Below are 20,269 nucleotides of genomic sequence, written 5' to 3'. Positions count from 1 at the left end.
TTACCTCTAGTCTCAGTGCTGTGGTGCTCTTCACACATATTGTAACTCATTTACTTACCTCTAGTCTCAGTGCTGTGACACTCTTCACACATGTTGTAACTCATTTACTTACCTCTAGTCTCAGTGCTGTGACACTCTTCACACATATTGTAACTCATTTACTTACCTCTAGTCTCAGTGCTGTGACACTCTTCACACATATTGTAACTCATTTACTTACCTCTAGTCTCGGTGCTGTGGTGCTCTTCACACATATTGTAACTCATTTACTTACCTCTAGTCTCAGTGCTGTGACACTCTTCACACATGTTGTAACTCATTTACTTACCTCTAGTCTCAGTGCTGTGACACTCTTCACACATGTTGTAACTCATTTACTTACCTCTAGTCTCGGTGCTGTGACACTCTTCACACATGTTGTAACTCATTTACTTACCTCTAGTCTCAGTGCTGTGACACTCTTCCTACATATTGTAACTCATTTACTTACCTCTAGTCTCAGTGCTGTGACACTCTTCCTACATATTGTAACTCATTTACTTACCTCTAGTCTCAGTGCTGTGGTGCTCTTCACACATGTTGTAACTCATTTACTTACCTCTAGTCTCGGTGCTGTGGTGCTCTTCACACATGTTGTAACTCATTTACTTACCTCTAGTCTCAGTGCTGTGGTGCTCTTCACACATATTGTAACTCATTTACTTACCTCTAGTCTCGGTGCTGTGACACTCTTCCTACATATTGTAACTCATTTACTTACCTCTAGTCTCGGTGCTGTGACACTCTTCACACATGTTGTAACTCATTTACTTACCTCTAGTCTCAGTGCTGTGGTGCTCTTCACACATGTTGTAACTCATTTACTTACCTCTAGTCTCAGTGCTGTGGTGCTCTTCCTACATATTGTAACTCATTTACTTACCTCTAGTCTCGGTGCTGTGACACTCTTCACACATATTGTAACTCATTTACTTACCTCTAGTCTCGGTGCTGTGACACTCTTCGTACATATTGTAACTCATTTACTTACCTCTAGTCTCGGTGCTGTGACACTCTTCCTACATATTGTAACTCATTTACTTACCTCTAGTCTCGGTGCTGTGACACTCTTCGTACATATTGTAACTCATTTACTTACCTCTAGTCTCGGTGCTGTGACACTCTTCGTACATATTGTAACTCATTTACTTACCTCTAGTCTCGGTGCTGTGACACTCTTCACACATATTGTAACTCATTTACTTACCTCTAGTCTCGGTGCTGTGACACTCTTCACACATATTGTAACTCATTTACTTACCTCTAGTCTCGGTGCTGTGACACTCTTCACACATATTGTAACTCATTTACTTACCTCTAGTCTCGGTGCTGTGACACTCTTCACACATATTGTAACTCATTTACTTACCTCTAGTCTCGGTGCTGTGACACTCTTCACACATATTGTAACTCATTTACTTACCTCTAGTCTCAGTGCTGTGACACTCTTCCTACATATTGTAACTCATTTACTTACCTCTAGTCTCGGTGCTGTGACACTCTTCCTACATATTGTAACTCATTTACTTACCTCTAGTCTCGGTGCTGTGGTGCTCTTCACACATATTGTAACTCATTTACTTACCTCTAGTCTCGGTGCTGTGACACTCTTCACACATATTGTAACTCATTTACTTACCTCTAGTCTCAGTGCTGTGACACTCTTCCTACATATTGTAACTCATTTACTTACCTCTAGTCTCGGTGCTGTGACACTCTTCCTACATATTGTAACTCATTTACTTACCTCTAGTCTCAGTGCTGTGACACTCTTCCTACATATTGTAACTCATTTACTTACCTCTAGTCTCAGTGCTGTGACACTCTTCACACATATTGTAACTCATTTACTTACCTCTAGTCTCAGTGCTGTGGTGCTCTTCACACATATTGTAACTCATTTACTTACCTCTAGTCTCAGTGCTGTGGTGCTCTTCACACATATTGTAACTCATTTACTTACCTCTAGTCTCAGTGCTGTGGTGCTCTTCGTACATATTGTAACTCATTTACTTACCTCTAGTCTTTAGTCTTCATGTGTGTGTGTCTCATACCCTGAGGAATGTACAGTATAAGAGACACACATTGTGTATTTGTGTTTGCCATGTTTGTCTGCAGCCTTGTGTCATGTTACATGTAGAGTTTCACCACAAAACGAGATGCACACAGGGACAACACAAACCCTGTGCAGAGACGCTGGCTGCCGGCCCTGCTAGCCAGAGAGTCAGAGCCCCGCGGGCTCTTCGCCTGCCACACAGCACACAGTTCATGTACGTTATTATTGGTTTTGGCAATGATGTGCCGCACCGCGGTCGCCTCACAGCAAGAAGGTCCTGGGTTTGAGCCCCGGGTAGTCCAGCGTTGGGGAGGGGGTGGTCCCGGGTCGTCCTCTGTGTGGAGGTTGCAGGTTCTCCCCGTGTCTGCATGGGTTTCCTCCGGGGGCTCCGGTTTCCTCCCACAGTCCTAAGACATGTAGGTCAGGTGGCTCACCGTGTGTGTGTGTGTGTGTGTGTGTGTGTGTGTGAGAGAGATGGCCTGGTGGCCTGTCCAGGGTGTCTCCCCTCCTGCTGCCCTGGGCCTGCTGGGACATGGGCCTGCCGGGACCTGGGCCTGCTGGGGCCTGGGCCTGCTGGGACCTGGGCCTGCTGGGGCCTGGGCCTGCTGGGACCTGGGCCTGCTGGGACATGGGCCTGCCGGGACCTGGGCCTGCTGGGGCCTGGGCCTGCTGGGACCTGGCCCTGCCGGGACCTGGCTCTGCTGGGACCTGGGCCTGCTGGGACCTGGGCCTGCCGGGACCTGGCTCTGCTGGGGCCTGGGCCTGCTGGGACCTGGGCCTGCTGGGGCCTAGGCCTGCCGGGACCTGGCTCTGCTGGGGCCTGGGCCTGCTGGGACCTGGGCCTGCTGGGACCTGGGCCTGCCGGGACCTAGGCCTGCTGGGACCTGGGCCTGCTGGGACCTGGGCCTGCTGGGACCTGGGCCTGCCGGGACCTGGCTCTGCTGGGGCCTGGGCCTGCTGGGACCTAGGCCTGCTGGGACCTGGGCCTGCCGGGACCTGGCTCTGCTGGGGCCTGGGCCTGCTGGGACCTGGGCCTGCCGGGGCCTAGGCCTGCTGGGACCTAGGCCTGCTGGGGCCTGGGCCTGCTGGGACCTGGGCCTGCCGGGGCCTAGGCCTGCCGGGACCTAGGCCTGCTGGGACCTGGGCCTGCTGGGACCTAGGCCTGCTGGGACCTAGGCCTGCCGGGACCTGGCTCTGCTGGGGCCTGGGCCTGCCGGGACCTGGCTCTGCTGGGGCCTGGGCCTGCTGGGACCTAGGCCTGCTGGGACCTAGGCCTGCTGGGGCCTGGGCCTGCTGGTACCTAGGCCTGCCGGGGCCTAGGCCTGCTGGGGCCTGGGCCTGCTGGTACCTAGGCCTGCCGGGACCTGGCTCTGCTGGGGCCTGGGCCTGCCGGGACCTGGCTCTGCTGGGGCCTGGGCCTGCTGGGACCTAGGCCTGCTGGGACCTAGGCCTGCTGGGGCCTGGGCCTGCTGGGACATGGGCCTGCCGGGACCTAGGCCTGCTGGGACCTAGGCCTGCTGGGGCCTGGGCCTGCCGGGACCTAGGCCTGCTGGGACCTAGGCCTGCTGGGGCCTGGGCCTGCTGGGACCTGGGCCTGCCGGGGCCTAGGCCTGCCAGGATAGGCTGCAGCAGGCCCGCGTGCGCCCCTGAGAGCAGGGTAAGCGGTGTGGAGGATGGAGGGAGGGCAGTGGGGCAGCAGAAGCAGGCCCGCCTCGCATTTCTCCGTTGCAGGTGAGAAGTGAGCCACTGTGCAGTCGACAGAGTCCCCGTCCGTCTTTCAGGAGAGACTAAAGACCCAGGTCTCTGGCCAACACCGTTGCACGTGGTGGACTGGAGGGAGGAAGAACCTCTGCTCGTCAGCAGGCTATGCACCCTGCCTTGCCTCTGTGTGCACTGCCTGTCGGCAGCTACAGCCTATCGGACTCGAACTTCGCTTCATGGCACTTAGTCTTGTTTTGTTTTTGTGTTTTTACACTTTTTATTGTTAACAGCATTTCAGATCTGAAATACAAACGAACAGAGGACAGAACAAGAGGTCTTGCTTGTTTCGTCCAACACTAAAGACCGTTCAACAGGTACCAGTGTGATGACCGGTAGCTTTCTCATTAGGCAAAGTGGCCCAATGAGAAAGAAGAGAAAACCCCTCATCAACAACAACAGTTTCCTTTAAGGAACAGTCCCGTGTTTCCCCGTGTTTCCCCGTGTTTCCCCTTTGTCCTTCTGTTCTGTTTCTGTGTCCATTTCTATTCTTTGTGGAGACAAAGGGCGAAGGTCGTCTTTTCCATGCAGCATCTATTTACCGGACAGGTCCAGTTCAAAGGTCAGCCAACATGTGGTGACAGCTTTTTTAGATGCTACGAGGAAGAGTTTCAGGAGCCAGGCGTCACCTTTACATGCGTTTTTAGGGGGCGCTCCAAGATGCAGAGAGGAGAAGACGCCTCAATATCAAAGACAGGATCCTAGATATCAAACGTCCCACCTTTTCACAAGAAGCTTGCCTCTGTGGACACAACCAAAATATGCGGGCATGGTCCACCTGCATTGATCCACACTCTCTCCAGCAAGGGTGCCGGGTCCCAGAAAACTTGGATTTCTGCTTTGGTGTCATAGAAAACCGAATCAAGGCCTTCCAGCAGAAGTGCCTTACTCGTGCTGTCTCCTGCCCAGACCCTTGCCTGTGTTGGATCAGCTCTAGGATGTACGTAGCCTTGGATAAAGCGCCGGCTAAAGGGAACTGTAGTTGTGATAAAAGAAATTGTAACATGAAACATGAACGTCCGGCATAATATCTGAGCTTGTCCGTCCGTATCATGGAGACTTACTGATGTGTAATCAGACCGTAAGACAGCAGACGGTCTGAGCGGACGTCCTGGCCGGCGACCTCACTCGTCACTGTGGTGACATACATGGTGTGCAGGCGTGACCGTGACCGGTGCTTCTTGTGCTCGTGTTCAGACTCAGTGAATGATGATGCACTGAGGACGCGTACGTCTTTAATATTCATGTATTACCCCAAACCATCCTATGAACAACAATCTCAGCAGCGGCATGCAGCCTGACAGGGCTGGACCTGTACGGTTAACAGCTTGTGCAGCCTTGCTCGGGCTTTTATTTTGAAAACATGAGGCTCAGAGCCTGGCTGCAGTAAATGAGACAGGAGGTTTCATAGGCTGTGCGATGGAGCCTTACTGCCCTGGTTTCAACTGTATGACACAAATACCTCCAACCGCTAAAGGGCAGTGGACTTGTTTGTTATTTATGTATCTGTGGCAGTGGTTTCCAATCAGGTCCTCAAGTACCAGCAGGTAGTTCATTAAATACTCCAGGCGTGCGTTCAGTCTGAAAACGGTGTGCACCGTTTTCCTAAGGTTTCTGGTTTGAACGACATTGTTCCTCGGGTTGGCGTGGAATGGTCTGCAGCGAGGTATGTTTTCTCTCGTTCGGTGGGTGTGTCAGAGGCGTTACCCAATCAGCCGCGGCGTGTATATAAGCCCCGCCATATTAAAAAGGCATTGTGCACAATGGATCTAACAGCAAAAGTCCTTTCAAAATGCATCCAGTGAGGTGTCTGGGTGGCGTGGCGGTCTATTCCACTGCCTGCCAACACAGGGATCGTCGGTTTGGATCCCAGGGTTACCTCCGGCTTGGTTGGGCGTCCCTAGAGACACAATTGGCCGTGTGTGTGGGTGGGAAGCCGGATGTGGGTACGTGTCGTGGTTGCTGCACTAGCGCCTCCTGTGGTCGGTCGGGGCGCCTGTGCGGGAGGGAGCAGGAACTGGGGGGGATAGCGTGAGCCTCCCACGTGCTACGTCCCCCTGGTGAAACTCCTCACTGTCAGGTGAAAAGAAGCGGCTGGTGACTCCACATGTATGGGAGGAGCCATGTGGTAGTCTGCAGCCCTCCTGGATCAGCAGAGGGGGTGGAGCAGCGACCAGGACGGCTCGGAAGAGTGGGGTAACTGGCCGAGTACAATTGGGGAGAAAAAGGGGGAGAAATCCACTAAGAAACAAAATGCGTCCACTCCAGCTTGGTGTATGCAACAACTGAAGACTTTAGAAGACATGTTTGTTGTAAGTATTCTCTAATGAGGTTTTGTAGTTAGTTAGTACATGTGTAACTTGAACCTGCGGTGTGGGCTGTTGCATGTGTTGGTCTCAGTAAACACTATCGCTCATGTCTTTGAAAGCATTTCAGCATTTGATGCAGTGGCTTATATAACGAGCTTCACTGGTAAAATGTGTGCTCCCCTTTCTGTGTCAGCCATCCCTTTGGAGCAGGCTAGTGCATCGACGACTCGAGCTCGATTGGGCCTACACATCCCCGCTGCACCACCGAGGTCTCGGCTCCTGCACCACTGAACTTGTGTCTTGCTGGGCCATCGTCTGCCTCTGCTCCAAAGCCGGCACCAGTCTCAAACACCCAAGAAATGCATGAAGGGACATTTTAAGTTTATTCTTCTTTCCTAACACAGTTTTAGCGTTGATCTCTTTTCTGTGACTAATCTATTTACATGTGCGATGTAGATACAAAGCCATGGACACACAAAGCAAACTTGCTTCTGATTTGTCTATTGAAGCAAACGGCTGAAGACTTTCAGCCTCCTGTATCAAAGAAAGGAGAAGTGTGGAAGAAGGTAGCTGCAGAAATGCTGGCTGAAGGATATGAGGCACGTGACAGTTCGTTTTGGTACAGGCATTTGCATTTTTTGGGAGTAGAGGAACTTGAAGACATTTGCTATGTCTGGGTTTCTATTCTTAGATACAAAACAACAGTGGATAAGAAGAAGAATGGGAGTGGTGCCAGCAGCTGGGTCTTCTCCTCAATGGAGGACCTCCTGACTGATCAGGAATCAGGAACACTTTTTTTGTCATTTCACCTCATGTACTTGTGCACATGAAGTGAAACGAAATGCTCTTTCCCCCAGCCCACAACAGTTCAACACACAGACAAACACACATTCAAGAACTACAAGAACACACGTACCCAAGCTAGCACACGTATCCAAACCAAACAAAAAATCACTGTCCAAGGGAACGAACGCCAGCCAGGATGACTGTCGGAACCACCGGTCTGAATGGGCTAGCAGTTAGCTTAGCTTGCCCTGCTTCCGCGTCCTGTCAGACCGCCCTCGGTGTTTCCTCCTCGGGCGCAGCTCCAGGCAGGGGCCGTGATCCCCGGGCCCACAGGACGCAGCAGACCAAGCTCTCCCAGCCAATCCAGCGCCAGCTCTCCCAGCCACACACCCTTGACACACCTCGCGGCACGCCACACGACAACATCAAAAACACCAGTCAACGCCAGGTGAGGCCGCCGCCAGACCACCCTCGGTGTTATCGGAACTGCCGGTCTGCATGGGCTAGCAGTTAGCTTAGCATGCCCTGCTTCAACGTCCTGTCAGACCACCCTTGGTGTTACCTCCTCGGGTGCAGCTCCAGGCAAGGCCGCAGTCCCTGGGCCCACAGTGCAGCAGACCAAGCTCTCCCAGCCAATCCAGCACCAGCTCTTCCAGCCAACAAACGAATCCCAGTGTGATGATCCCAGTGTGGAGCTAGTTCAGACTGTGTCGTCATTTGCTGGTGATAATCTTTTCCATGTCATTTGATGTTATTAATTGTAGAGATGTTTTAGTGCCACGTCAACATGAATTAGCACAGCAGATGAGTTGAGTGCAGTTTGTTAATCAAAAAGAAAATGTTATCTTCATGCAGTTCTAAAATGTTATACAGTCGATTTTAATTGTACATTTTTATTCAGTTACTCAGTGATGTCATAAAATGCCCTCAGTCATACCACCTCATCAACCATGTTGGATACAAGGTGGCTCAAATGCTGCTGTCTAATTTCACTGGGTAACTTGGTAGTGTTGCTAACAGCTTTATTTGAAGGAGGGCTTTTGTGTGGCTCAAGTTAACTAGAAGCTTGGTCGACTGGATGTTTGAAGTAGCTGCACGTGACTCTCATCTACACTAGATACAGACATATTTGAGCATGTGAAAACCCGGCAAAATGTATTTGTTGGAGGAAAGGCATGTTTGCTGCCATGATCACTACCAGTTTGAGAGTACCAGGTTTAATATCATTTTCTTTCCACTCCGCATCTTCATCAGTTGGCCCAGGACCATCAACTTCACAACCACCAACCACACAACCTAAGCCATCAGCAGAACGTGGCAAAAAGAGAAAGCACAAGTCCACAGCTGAAGCACCCGAGTGGTTTGAGGAGTCACTGAGCGGAGGAGGCAGAAGTCGGAACTCATGGTCCTGCAAAAACAAGCAACAGAGGTGGCGAGTGAAAGGAATGACGTCTTAAAACAAAACAATGTGTTACTGCTTTTACGAAGAAACAATAGGAACTTATTTGCAAGTGCTGTTGTTGGCTTAGGTTCTATTTTGTTTGCTTAATGGCTTGATGTAGTCGTGTATGCTGCAAGGAAATAAATTCAATCTTGATCACTTTTGTGCCTTTTTATTCAGTATTTGTTTTCATTTAACTTCTGAAAACCGGAAATGGTGGATTGCTCTCTCCGGGTTGGGGATGAGTTGCTGCCTCAAGTGAAGGAGTTCAAGTATCTCGGGGTCTTGCTCACGAGTGAGAGTAGGATGGAGCGGGAGATTGACAGGTGGATTGGTGCAGCATCAGCAGTAATGTGGACGTTGTACCGGACCGTTGTGGTGAAGAGGGAGCTGAGCCGGAAGGTAAAGCTCTCAATTTACCAGTCAATCTTCGTTCCAGCCCTCAGCTATGGTCATGAGCTTTGGGTAGTGACCGAAAGGGTGACACTGCGGATACAAGTGGCTGAAATGAGTTTCCTCCGTAGGGTGTCTGGGCTCAGTCTTAGAGATAGGATGAGGAGCTCGGACATCCGGAGGGAGCTCGGAGTAGAGCCGCTGCTCCTTCGCGTCGAAAGGAGTCAGTTGAGGTGGTTCGGGCATCTGATCAGGATGCCTCCTGGGCAGCTTCCTTTGGAGGTTTACCAGGCAGGTCCAACTGGGAGGAGACCCCGGGGTAGACCCAGAACTTGCTGGAGGGACTGCATGTCCAGTCTGGCATGGGAATGCCTTGGGATCCCCCAGGAGGAGCTGGAGGGCGTTGCTGGGGAGAGAGACATCTGGAGTGCCCTACTTATCTTGCTGCCACCGCGACCCGACCCCGGAGAAGTGGCTGAAGATGAATGAATGAAACAAAAACTTCTAAAAACATAGATGAGCCAAACAAAAGTAGTTAAAGAGAACTTAAATCGCCCTAAAGCAAGTTCCTCCCCTTTTCTTTGATCTGTAGCATTTTCAGGGTCCACTGCACAAAGAACGGCCTTCCCAGCTGCCATACTTCCAATGCTTCCGTAACACAACAGGGTGTTCAACGCACCACCGTTTGCGTTTAAATGAACGTTTTGCTACATTTTGGCGGGGCTGAATGCGCCGCTGTTGTTCCAGTTATTTAGCCTCCATTCAGGGAGGTTTACACCTGGAACAGCAAGTGGATGTAATGAAATACCCACTGACACCCGCGGGCCTGATGGAGAACCACTGGTCTGCAGCATGTATAAAGAGAAGAAAACACCAACACTAAAAAGGAAACACATTTTCTGGACATGCATGATGTCCACTGCTTAAAGCAAACGAAGCCTGAAATAAAGGCTCCATGTAAAACTTGCAGGCAAATCGGATTTTTAAGACTGACTGTTCACGGCGTCCGATCTATTCCATTGCCTACCCACATGGGGATCACCGGTTCGAATCCTTGTGTTACCTCCGGCTTGGTCGGGCGTCCCTACAGACATTTGGCCGTGTCTGTGGGTGGGAAGCCGGTTGTGGGTATGTGTCCTGGTTGCTGCACTAGCGCCTCCTCTGGTTGCTCGGGGCGCCTGGTCGGTCAGGGCGCCTGTTCAGGGGGAGGGGGAACTGGGGGGAATAGCGTGACCCTCCCACGTGCTACGTCCCCCTGGTGAAACTCCTCACTGTCAGGTGAAAAGAAGCGGCTGGTGACTCCACATGTATGGGAGGAGGCGTGTGGTAGTCTGCAGCCCTCCCCGGATCAGCAGAGGGGGTGGAGCAGCGACTGGGACGGCTCGGAAGAGTGGGGTAATTGGGGAGAAAAAGGGGGGCAAAAAATCCACCAAAAAAGAAGAAGAAGACTGACTTGACATTACTTGTGTGTGATTCGGTTGTGTTCGGACATCATTAATCTGTGTGCTGTAGCTGCTGTGGTGCTGACGTAGGCGTGCACACGTATGTGAACCAGAGCCAGCACGGTGAGCTGCAGCTTAGGAGGGATGGAGATGTTTCCTCTCTTCACACCACACAATGTCTAGTCGCCGTGCAGAACTCCGTCACAGCAGACACCGTCAGTGACGGAAGAGGCCGGTATATGACGCCATGTGTGTTGCCGGGGTCACGGCCGCCGTCACCGTGTGGCGTCATAAATATTGAGAGTGACATAAAAGACAGAGTGAAATCTGACCCGAGCAGCCAGACGGAGACACACATCTAGAAATTCAGTTTCCATCCTTCCATCATCCAAACCGCTTAGCCTGCTCTCAGGGAGGCGTGGCTGCTGGAGCCTATCCCAGCAGCCACTGGGCGGCAGGCGGCTCCGGAGACACCCGGGACAGTTGTTTCAGTGGTCCATGCGTTTTTGCTGTCCAGACTTGATAAAAGCAATCTGATTTCAGTTTTGATGGATATGCCATGAATCAGACAGAGCTGCTAGTCTGAACAGGGTCAAAGTGTTCTCTGACCTCTGACCTCTGACCGGTCCTTTTTTTTTTGTTGCCAGGCGGACTTGAACTGCAACATCCAGGACGACACAGGAGCTTTCTATGGCGTTACCAGTCAGTATGAAAGCTCTGAGAACATGACCATCACCTGCTCCACTAAAGTCTGCTCCTTCGGCAAGCAGGTGGTGGAGAAAGTGGAGGTAAGGAGATTTTCACCACCTGTTGGAACGTGTTGTACCTGGACAGTCGTCTGTTAAAAACCTCAGTCCCTTTCCCCCTTTGGAGTTGTAGTTTAGTGCTTTGTCTGTGAATGTTCTCATTCATCCAGGTCATGGTTATCCAAAGGAACTGAATCAAGTGCAACTGGACTTGGTATATATCCCTGAAATATATACCAAGTCCAGTTGCACTTGATTCAGTTCCTTTGGATAGTTTAGTGCTTTGTGTCCCCCACAAATAAAATGTAGACTTGAAGTACATTTTCAAAGTATTACTTTGAGGATCTAAAAATGTACTTGCAGCGTATAGCCTACAGCAGGGGTCCCCAACCTTTTTTGCCCCGCAGACCGGTTGACAATGTTCTGGAGGGGTGGGGCTGGGTTAATAACGTTATCATCGTCGTTAGACCTTTTATCTCCCCTACCTCTTCCGGAGAAACTCTCAAGTGATGTCTGTTTTTTACCGGTACTCTTGGCAGCTAGCTAGCGAGCTAGCTGCTGGTCGCGAGCTGACTGAGCGGTCTCTGAGTGGGGGAGTTAGTTACCATTGGTCTGCCGAATGCCACGTGAATGAGTGATAAAATTACATCATTGTACACACTTCAAGTATCCGTTTCAAATTAAAAGCCCTCTAGCATTACAAAAGCCCGGTCCAGCCAGGCTTTTATTTGAATATTGTAAATCATATTGTTTCCTTGTGGCCCAGTAGCAAATGCTTTGCGGCCCGGTGGCGGTCCGTGGCCCGGTGGTTGGGGACCCCTTGCCTACAGTATAATAAGGGACTAGTTTCTGCTGTAGTAACACGTTGCATGCATGTTTTCCAGTGTTTTTATTTATAACATCGTTGTGTAAATGGGCCACATACACAAAAGTACTTTTAACTATACTATGTAAAATGTTCCTCTTTGGGACTAAATTGGCACACTTCTTATTTTATATTTGTAGTTGGGCTGTCAGTCAGTCTGTTTGTCCGCCAGTCAATCTGTCTGTCTGTCAGTCTGTCTGTCTGTCAATCTATCTGTCTGTCTGTCTGTCAATCTGTCTGTCAGTCAGTCGGTCTACTGTCTGTCTGTCTGTCAGTCAGTCTGTCTGTCTCTCAGTCAATCTGTCTGTCTGTCAGCCAGTCAGTCTACTGTCTGTCTGTCTGTCAATCTGTCTGTCAGTCAGTCTGTCTGTCAGTCTATCTGTCTGTCTGTCAATCTGTCTGTCAGTCAGTCGGTCTACTGTCTGTCAGTCAGTCTGTCTGTCTCTCAGTCAATCTGTCTGTCTGTCAGCCAGTCAGTCTACTGTCTGTCTGTCTGTCTGTCAATCTGTCTGTCAGTCAGTCTGTCTGTCAGTCTATCTGTCTGTCTGTCAATCTGTCTGTCTGTCAGTCAGTCTACTGTCTGTCTGTCTGTCTGTGTGTCAATCTGTCTGTCGGTCAGTATGTCTGTCTGTCAGTCAACTGTCTGTCTGTCTGTCTGTCAGTCAGTCTGTCTGTCTGTCAATCTGTCTGTCAGTCAGTCGGTCTACTGTCTGTCTGTCAATCTGTCTGTCTGTCTGTCTGTCAGTCTGTCTGTCTGTCTGTCAGTCAGTCCGTCTACTGTCTGTCTGTCAGTCAGTATGTCTGTCTGTCAGTCTACTGTCTGTCTGTCTGTCTGTCTGTCAATCACTCCGTCTGTCTGTCTGTCTGTCTGTCTGTCTGTCTGTCTGTCTGTCTGTCTGTCTGTCAGTCTATCTGTCTGTCAGTCAGTCTGTTTGTCAATCTGCCAGTCAGTCTCCTGTCTGTCTGTCTGCCAATCTGTCTGTCAGTCAGTCTGTCTGTCTGTCTGTCTGCCAATCTGTCTGTCAGTCAGTCTGTCTGTCTGTCAGTCTATCTGTCTGTCTATCTGTCAGTCTATCTCTTCTGGAAGTACAGCAAAAGTACAATAAAAGCATGTGTGCTTGTGTTTAGTGTAGAAGAGGTGTACTGAGGTGAAGGTGTCGTTCCTTCTGCCCTGACTGCCGTGTTGTGTCTCTGGGTTGTCTTGTCTTTGCAGACGGAGTATGCGCGGTTTGAGAGTGGCCGTTTTGTCTACAGGATAAGTCGATCTCCCATGTGTGAATACATGATCAACTTCATCCACAAGCTCAAACACCTGCCAGAGAAATACATGATGAACAGCGTGCTGGAGAACTTCACCATCCTACTGGTAATCTCTACATCCAGCCCGTCGTCCCTCTTCTAACCTGTCGTCCCTCTTCCAGCCCATCGTCCCTCTTCCAGCCCGTCGTCCCTCTTCTAACCCGTCATCCGTCTTCCAGCCCGTCGTCCCTCTTCCAGCCCGTCGTCCCTCTTCTAACCCGTCATCCGTCTTCCAGCCCGTCGTCCCTCTTCTAACCCGTCATCCGTCTTCCAGCCCGTCGTCCCTCTTCTAACCCGTCATCCGTCTTCCAGCCCGTCGTCCCTCTTCCAGCCCGTCGTCCCTCTTCTAACCCGTCGTCCCTCTTCTAACCCGTCGTCCCTCTTCTAACCTGTCGTCCTTCTTCTAACCTGTCGTCCCTCTTCCAGCCTGTCGTCCCTCTTCTAACCCGTCGTCCCTCTTCTAATCCGTCGTCCCTCTTCCAGCCCGTCGTCCTTCTTCTAACCTGTCATCCCTCTTCCAGCCCGTCGTCCCTCTTCTAACCCGTCGTCCTTCTTCTAACCTGTCGTCCCTCTTCTAACCTGTCATCCCTCTTCTAACCTGTCATCCCTCTTCTAACCTGTCATCCCTCTTCCAGCCCGTCGTCCTTCTTCTAACCTGTCGTCCCTCTTCCAGCCCGTTGTCCCTCTTCTGACCTGTCATCCCTCTTCTAACCTGTCGTCCCTCTTCCAGCCCGTCGTCCCTCTTCCAGCCCATCGTCCCTCTTCAAGCCCGTCATCCCTCTTCTAACCTGTCGTCCCTCTTCCAGCCTGTCGTCCCTCTTCCAGCCCGTCGTCCCTCTTCTAACCCGTCGTCCCTCTTCTAACCTGTCATCCCTCTTCTAACCTGTCATCCCTCTTCTAACCTGTCATCCCTCTTCTAACCTGTCATCCCTCTTCTAACCTGTCGTCCCTCTTCCAGCCCGTCGTCCTTCTTCTAACCTGTCATCCCTCTTCCAGCCCGTCGTCCTTCTTCTAACCTGTCATCCCTCTTCCAGCCCGTCGTCCTTCTTCTAACCTGTCGTCCCTCTTCCAGCCCGTTGTCCCTCTTCTGACCTGTCATCCCTCTTCTAACCTGTCGTCCCTCTTCCAGCCCATCGTCCCTCTTCAAGCCCGTCATCCCTCTTCTAACCTGTCGTCCCTCTTCTAACCTGTCGTCCCTCTTCCAGCCCGTCGTCCTTCTTCTAACCTGTCATCCCTCTTCCAGCCCGTCGTCCCTCTTCTAACCCGTCGTCCTTCTTCTAACCTGTCGTCCCTCTTCTAACCTGTCATCCCTCTTCTAACCTGTCATCCCTCTTCTAACCTGTCGTCCCTCTTCTAACCTGTCATCCCTCTTCCAGCCCGTCGTCCTTCTTCTAACCTGTCATCCCTCTTCCAGCCCGTCGTCCTTCTTCTAACCTGTCGTCCCTCTTCTAACCCGTCGTCCTTCTTCTAACCTGTCGTCCCTCTTCTAACCCGTCGTCCTTCTTCTAACCTGTCGTCCCTCTTCCAGCCCGTTGTCCCTCTTCTGACCTGTCATCCCTCTTCTAACCTGTCGTCCCTCTTCTGACCTGTCATCCCTCTTCTAACCTGTCGTCCTTCTTCTAACCTGTCGTCCCTCTTCTAACCCGTCGTCCTTCTTCTAACCTGTCGTCCCTCTTCTAACCTGTCATCCCTCTTCTAACCTGTCATCCCTCTTCTAACCTGTCATCCCTCTTCTAACCTGTCGTCCCTCTTCTAGCCTGTCGTCCCTCCTCTAACCCGTCATCCCTCTTCTAGCCTGTCGTCCCTCTTCTAACCTGTCGTCCCTCTTCCAGCCAGTCGTCCTTCTTCTAACCTGTCGTCCCTCTTCCAGCCCGTCATCCCTCTTCCAGCCCGTCATCCCTCTTCCAGCCCGTCGTCCCTTTTCTAACCCATCATCCCTCTTCCAGCCCGTCATCCCTCTTCCAGCCCATCGTCCCTCTTCAAGTCCGTCATCCCTCTTCTAACCTGTCATCCCTCTTCCAGCCCGTCATCCTTCTTCTAACCTGTCGTCCCTCTTCAAGTCCGTCATCCCTCTTCTAACCTGTCGTCCTTCTTCCAGCCCGTCGTCCTTCTTCTAACCTGTCATCCCTCTTCCAGCCCGTCGTCCTTCTTCTAACCTGTCGTCCCTCTTCCAGCCTGTCGTCCCTCTTATAACCTGTCTACCCTCTTCCAGCCCGTCGTCCCTCTTCTAACCCGTCATCCCTCTTCCAGCCCGTCATCCCTCTTCCAGCCCGTCGTCCCTCTTCTGACCTGTCATCCCTCTTCCAGCCCGTCGTCCCTCTTCCAGCCCGTCGTCCCTCTTCTGACCTGTCATCCCTCTTCCAGCCCATCGTCCCTCTTCTAACCCGTCGCCCCTCTTCTAACCCGTCGTCCCTCTTCTAATCCGTCGTCCCTCTTCCAGCCCGTCGTCCTTCTTCTAACCTGTCATCCCTCTTCCAGCCTGTCATCCCTCTTCCAGCCCGTCGTCCCTCTTCTGACCTGTCATCCCTCTTCCAGCCCGTCGTCCCTCTTCTAACCCGTCGTCCCTCTTCTAACCCGTCGTCCCTCTTCTAATCCGTCGTCCCTCTTCCAGCCCGTCGTCCTTCTTCTAACCTGTCGTCCCTCTTCCAGCCTGTCATCCCTCTTCTGACCTGTCATCCCTCTTCCAGCCCGTCGTCCCTCTTACAGCCCGTCGTCCCTCTTCCAGCCCATCGTCCCTCTTCAAGCCCGTCATCCCTCTTCCAGCCTGTCGTCCCTCTTCCAGCCTGTCGTCCCTCTTCCAGCCCGTCGTCCCTCTTCCAACCCGTCGTCCCTCTTCTAACCTGTTGTCCCTCTTCCAGCCTGTCATCCCTCTTCTAACCTGTTGTCCCTCTTCCAGCCTGTCGTCCCTCTTCCAGCCCGTTGTCTCTCTTCTAACCTGTCATTCCTCTTCTAACCTGCCGTCCCTCTTCCAGTCCGTATTCCCACTTCCAGCCCATCGTCCCTCTTCCAGCGCGTCGTCCCTCTTCTAACCTGTCGTCCGTCTTCCAGCCCGTCGTCCCTCTTCTAACCTGTCGTCCGTCGTCCCTCTTCCAGCCCGTCGTCCCTCTTCTAGCCTGTCGTCCCTCTTCTAACCCGTCGTCCCTCTTCCAGCTCGTCGTCCCTCTTCTAACCTGTCGTCCCTCTTCCAGCCCGTCATCCCTCTTCCAGCCCGTAATCCCTCTTCCAGCCCGTCGTCCCTCTTCCAGCCCGTCGTCCATTTTCTAACCCATCATCCCCCTTCCAGCCCGTCATCCCTCTTCCAACCCGTCGTTCCTCTTCTAACCCGTCGTCCCTCTTCTAATCCGTCGTCCCTCTTCCAGCCTGTCGTCCATCTTCTAACCTGTCATCCCTCTTCCAGCCTGTCCTCCCTCTTCTAACCTGTCATCCCTCTTCAAGCCCGTCATCCCTCTTCTAACCCGTCGTTCCTCTTCTAACTTGTCGTCCCTCTTCCAGCCTGTTGTCCCTCTTCTAAACTGTCATCCCTCTTCCAGCCTGTCATCCCTCTTCTAACCTGTCATCCCTCTTCAAGCCCGTCATCCCTCTTCTAACCCGTCGTCCCTCTTCTAATCCGTCGTCCCTCTTCCAGCCTGTCGTCCATCTTCTAACCTGTCATCCCTCTTCCAGCCTGTCCTCCCTCTTCTAACCTGTCATCCCTCTTCAAGCCCGTCATCCCTCTTCTAACCCGTCGTTCCTCTTCTAACTTGTCATCCCTCTTCCAGCCTGTCGTCCCTCTTCCAGTCCGTAGTCCCACTTCCAGCCCATCGTCCCTCTTCCAGCGCGTCGTCCCTCTTCTAACCTGTCGTCCTTCTTCTAACCTGTCGTCCCTCTCCCAGCCCATTGTCTCTCTTCCAGCCTGTCGTCCCTCTTCTAAACTGTCATCCCTCTTCCAGCCCATTGTCCCTCTTCCAGCGCGTCGTCCCTCTTCTAACCTGTCGTCCTTCTTCTAACCTGTTGTCCCTCTCCCAGCCCATTGTCTCTCTTCCAGCCCGTCGTCCCTCTTCCAGCGCGTCGTCCCTCTTCTAACCTGTCGTCCTTCTTCTAACCTGTTGTCCCTCTCCCAGCCCATTGTCTCTCTTCCAGCCCATCGTCCCTCTTCCAGCGCGTCGTCCCTCTTCTAACCTGTCGTCCTTCTTCTAACCTGTCGTCCCTCTCCCAGCCCATTGTCTCTCTTCCAGCCCGTCGTCCCTCTTCTAACCTGTCATCCGTCTTCCAGACCACCGTCCCTCTTCCAGTCCGTCATCCCTCTTCCAGCCCGTCATCCCTCTTCTAGCCTGTCGTCCCTCCTCTAACGCGTCATCCCTCTTCTAGCCTGTCGTCCCTCTTCTAACCTGTCGTCCCTCTTCCAGCCAGTCGTCCTTCTTCTAACCTGTCGTCCCTCTTCCAGCCCGTCATCCCTCTCCCAGCCCGTCGTCCGTTTTCTAACCCATCATCCCTCTTCCAGCCCGTCATCCCTCTTCTAACCTGTCGTCCCTCTTCCAGTCCGTCATCCCTCTTCCAGCCCGTAATCCCTCTTCTAGCCTGTCGTCCCTCTTCCAGCCCGTCGTCCCTTTTCTAACCCATCATCCCTCTTCCAGCCCGTCATCCCTCTTCTAACCTGTCGTCCCTCTTCCAGTCCGTCATCCCTCTTCCAGCCCGTCATCCCTCTTCTAGCCTGTCGTCCCTCTTCTAACCTGTCGTCCCTCTTCCAGCCCGTCATCCCTCTTCTAACCTGTCGTCCCTCTTCCAGCCCGTCATCCCTCTTCCAACCCGTCGTCCCTCTCCCAGCCCGTCATTCCTCTTCTAGCCCGTCGTCCCTCTTCTAACCTGTCGTCCCTCTTCTAACCCGTCATCCCTCTTCCAGCCTGTCGTCCCTCTTCTAACCTGTCGTCCCTCTTCCAGCCCGTCATCCCTCTTCCAGCCTGCCGTCCCTCTTCTAACCTGTCGTTCCTCTTCTAACCTGTCGTCCCTCTTCCAGCCCGTCATCCCTCTTCCAACCCGTCGTCCCTCTTCCAACCGGTCGTCCCTCTTCCAGCCCGTCGTCCCTCTTCCAGCCCGTCATCCCGCTTCCAGCCTGTCGTCCCTCTTCCAGCCCGCCGTCCCTCTTCTAAAACTGTCATCCCTCTTCCAGCCTGTCATGCCGCTTCTTGCCTGTCATCTCTCTCTTCTAACCTGTCATCCCTCTTCAAGCCCGTCATCCCTCTTCCAGCCCGTCGTCCGTCTTCTAACCTGTTGTTCCTCTTCTAACTTGTCATCCCTCTTCCAGCCCGTCGTCCGTCTTCTAACCTGTTGTTCCTCTTCTAACTTGTCATCCATCTTCCAGCCCGTCATCCCTCTTCCAGGCTGTCGTCCCTCTTCTAAACTGTCATCTCTCTTCCAGCCTGTCATCCCTCTTCCAACCTGTCGTCCCTCTTCTAACCTGTCATCCCTCTTCAAGCCCGTTGTCCCTCTTCTAAACTGTCATCTCTCTTCCAGCCTGTCGTCCTTCTTCTAACCTGTCATCCCTCTTCAAGCCCATTGTCCCTCTTCCAGCCCGTCGTCCATCTTCTAACCCGTCATCCCTCTTCCAGCCCGTTGTCCCTTTTCTAACCCGTCATCCCTCTTCCAGCCCATCATCCCTCTTCCAGCCTGTCGTCCCTCTTCCAGCCCGTCATCCCGCTTCCAGCCTGTCGTCCCTCTTCCAGCCCGCCGTCCCTCTTCTAAAACTGTCATCCCTCTTCCAGCCTGTCATGCCGCTTCTTGCCTGTCATCTCTCTCTTCTAACCTGTCATCCCTCTTCAAGCCCGTCATCCCTCTTCCAGCCCGTCGTCCGTCTTCTAACCTGTTGTTCCTCTTCTAACTTGTCATCCCTCTTCCAGCCCGTCGTCCGTCTTCTAACCTGTTGTTCCTCTTCTAACTTGTCATCCATCTTCCAGCCCGTCATCCCTCTTCCAGGCTGTCGTCCCTCTTCTAAACTGTCATCTCTCTTCCAGCCTGTCATCCCTCTTCCAACCTGTCGTCCCTCTTCTAACCTGTCATCCCTCTTCAAGCCCGTTGTCCCTCTTCTAAACTGTCATCTCTCTTCCAGCCTGTCGTCCTTCTTCTAACCTGTCATCCCTCTTCAAGCCCATTGTCCCTCTTCCAGCCCGTCGTCCATCTTCTAACCCGTCATCCCTCTTCCAGCCCGTTGTCCCTTTTCTAACCCGTCATCCCTCTTCCAGCCCGTCATCCCTCTTCCAGCCCGTCATCCCTCTTCCAGCCCGTTGTCCGTTTTCTAACCCGTCATCCCTCTTCCAGCCCGTCGTCCCTCTTCTAACCTGTCATCCCTCTTCCAGCCCGTCGTCCCTCTTCCAGCCCGTTGTCCCTCTTCTAAACTGTCATCTCTCTTCCAGCCTGTCGTCCCTCTTCTAACCTGTCATCCCTCTTCAAGCCCGTTGTCCCTCTTCTAAACTGTCATCTCTCTTCCAGCCTGTCGTCCTTCTTCTAACCTGTCATCCCTCTTCAAGCCCATTGTCCCTCTTCCAGCCCGTCGTCCATCTTCTAACCCGTCATCCCTCTTCCAGCCCGTTGTCCCTTTTCTAACCCGTCATCCCTCTTCCAGCCCATCATCCATCTTCTAACCCGTCGTCCCTCTTCCAGCCCGTCATCCCTCGTCTAACCTGTCGTCCCTCTTCCAGCCTGTCGTCCCTCTTCTAACCTGTCATCCCTCTTCAAGCCCGTCGTCCCTCTTCCAGCCCATCATCCATCTTCTAACCCGTCGTCCCTCTTCCAGCCCGTCATCCCTCGTCTAACCTGTCGTCCCTCTTCCAGCCCGTTGTCCCTCTTCTAAACTGTCATCTCTCTTCCAGCCTGTCGTCCCTCTTCTAACCTGTCATCCCTCTTCAAGCCCGTCGTCCCTCTTCCAGCCCATCATCCATCTTCTAACCCGTCGTCCCTCTTCCAGCCCGTCACCCCTTGTCTAACCTGTCGTCCCTCTTCCAGCCCGTCGTCCCTCTTCCAGCCCATCATCCATCTTCTAACCCGTCGTCCCTCTTCCAGCCCGTCATCCCTCGTCTAACCTGTCGTCCCTCTTCCAGCCCGTCGTCCCTCTTACAGCCCATTGTCCCTCTTCCAGCCCGTCGTCCCCTTCTAACCCGTCGTC

The 20,269-nt window shown here is 52.6% G+C and overlaps 1 protein-coding gene across 3 annotated transcripts in view; it reads left to right on the top strand.

Moving 5' to 3' along the window:
• tead1b (TEA domain family member 1b) overlaps nucleotides 1-20,269 on the top strand; it is a 158,431-nt gene that overhangs the window by 124,936 nt on the left and 13,226 nt on the right. For all 3 annotated transcript variants that reach the window (XM_056278348.1, XM_056278347.1, XM_056278350.1), the window contains 2 exons: nucleotides 10,872-11,012; nucleotides 13,049-13,201. In XM_056278348.1, coding sequence (XP_056134323.1) covers nucleotides 10,872-11,012; nucleotides 13,049-13,201 — 294 coding nt within the window. The remainder of the gene's footprint in view (nucleotides 1-10,871; nucleotides 11,013-13,048; nucleotides 13,202-20,269) is intronic.

The sequence above is a fragment of the Lampris incognitus genome, chromosome 4, assembly GCF_029633865.1.
Source record: "Lampris incognitus isolate fLamInc1 chromosome 4, fLamInc1.hap2, whole genome shotgun sequence".
Taxonomy (NCBI): Eukaryota; Metazoa; Chordata; class Actinopteri; order Lampriformes; family Lampridae; genus Lampris; species Lampris incognitus.
This window is presented reverse-complemented; position numbering and strand designations above follow the sequence as displayed.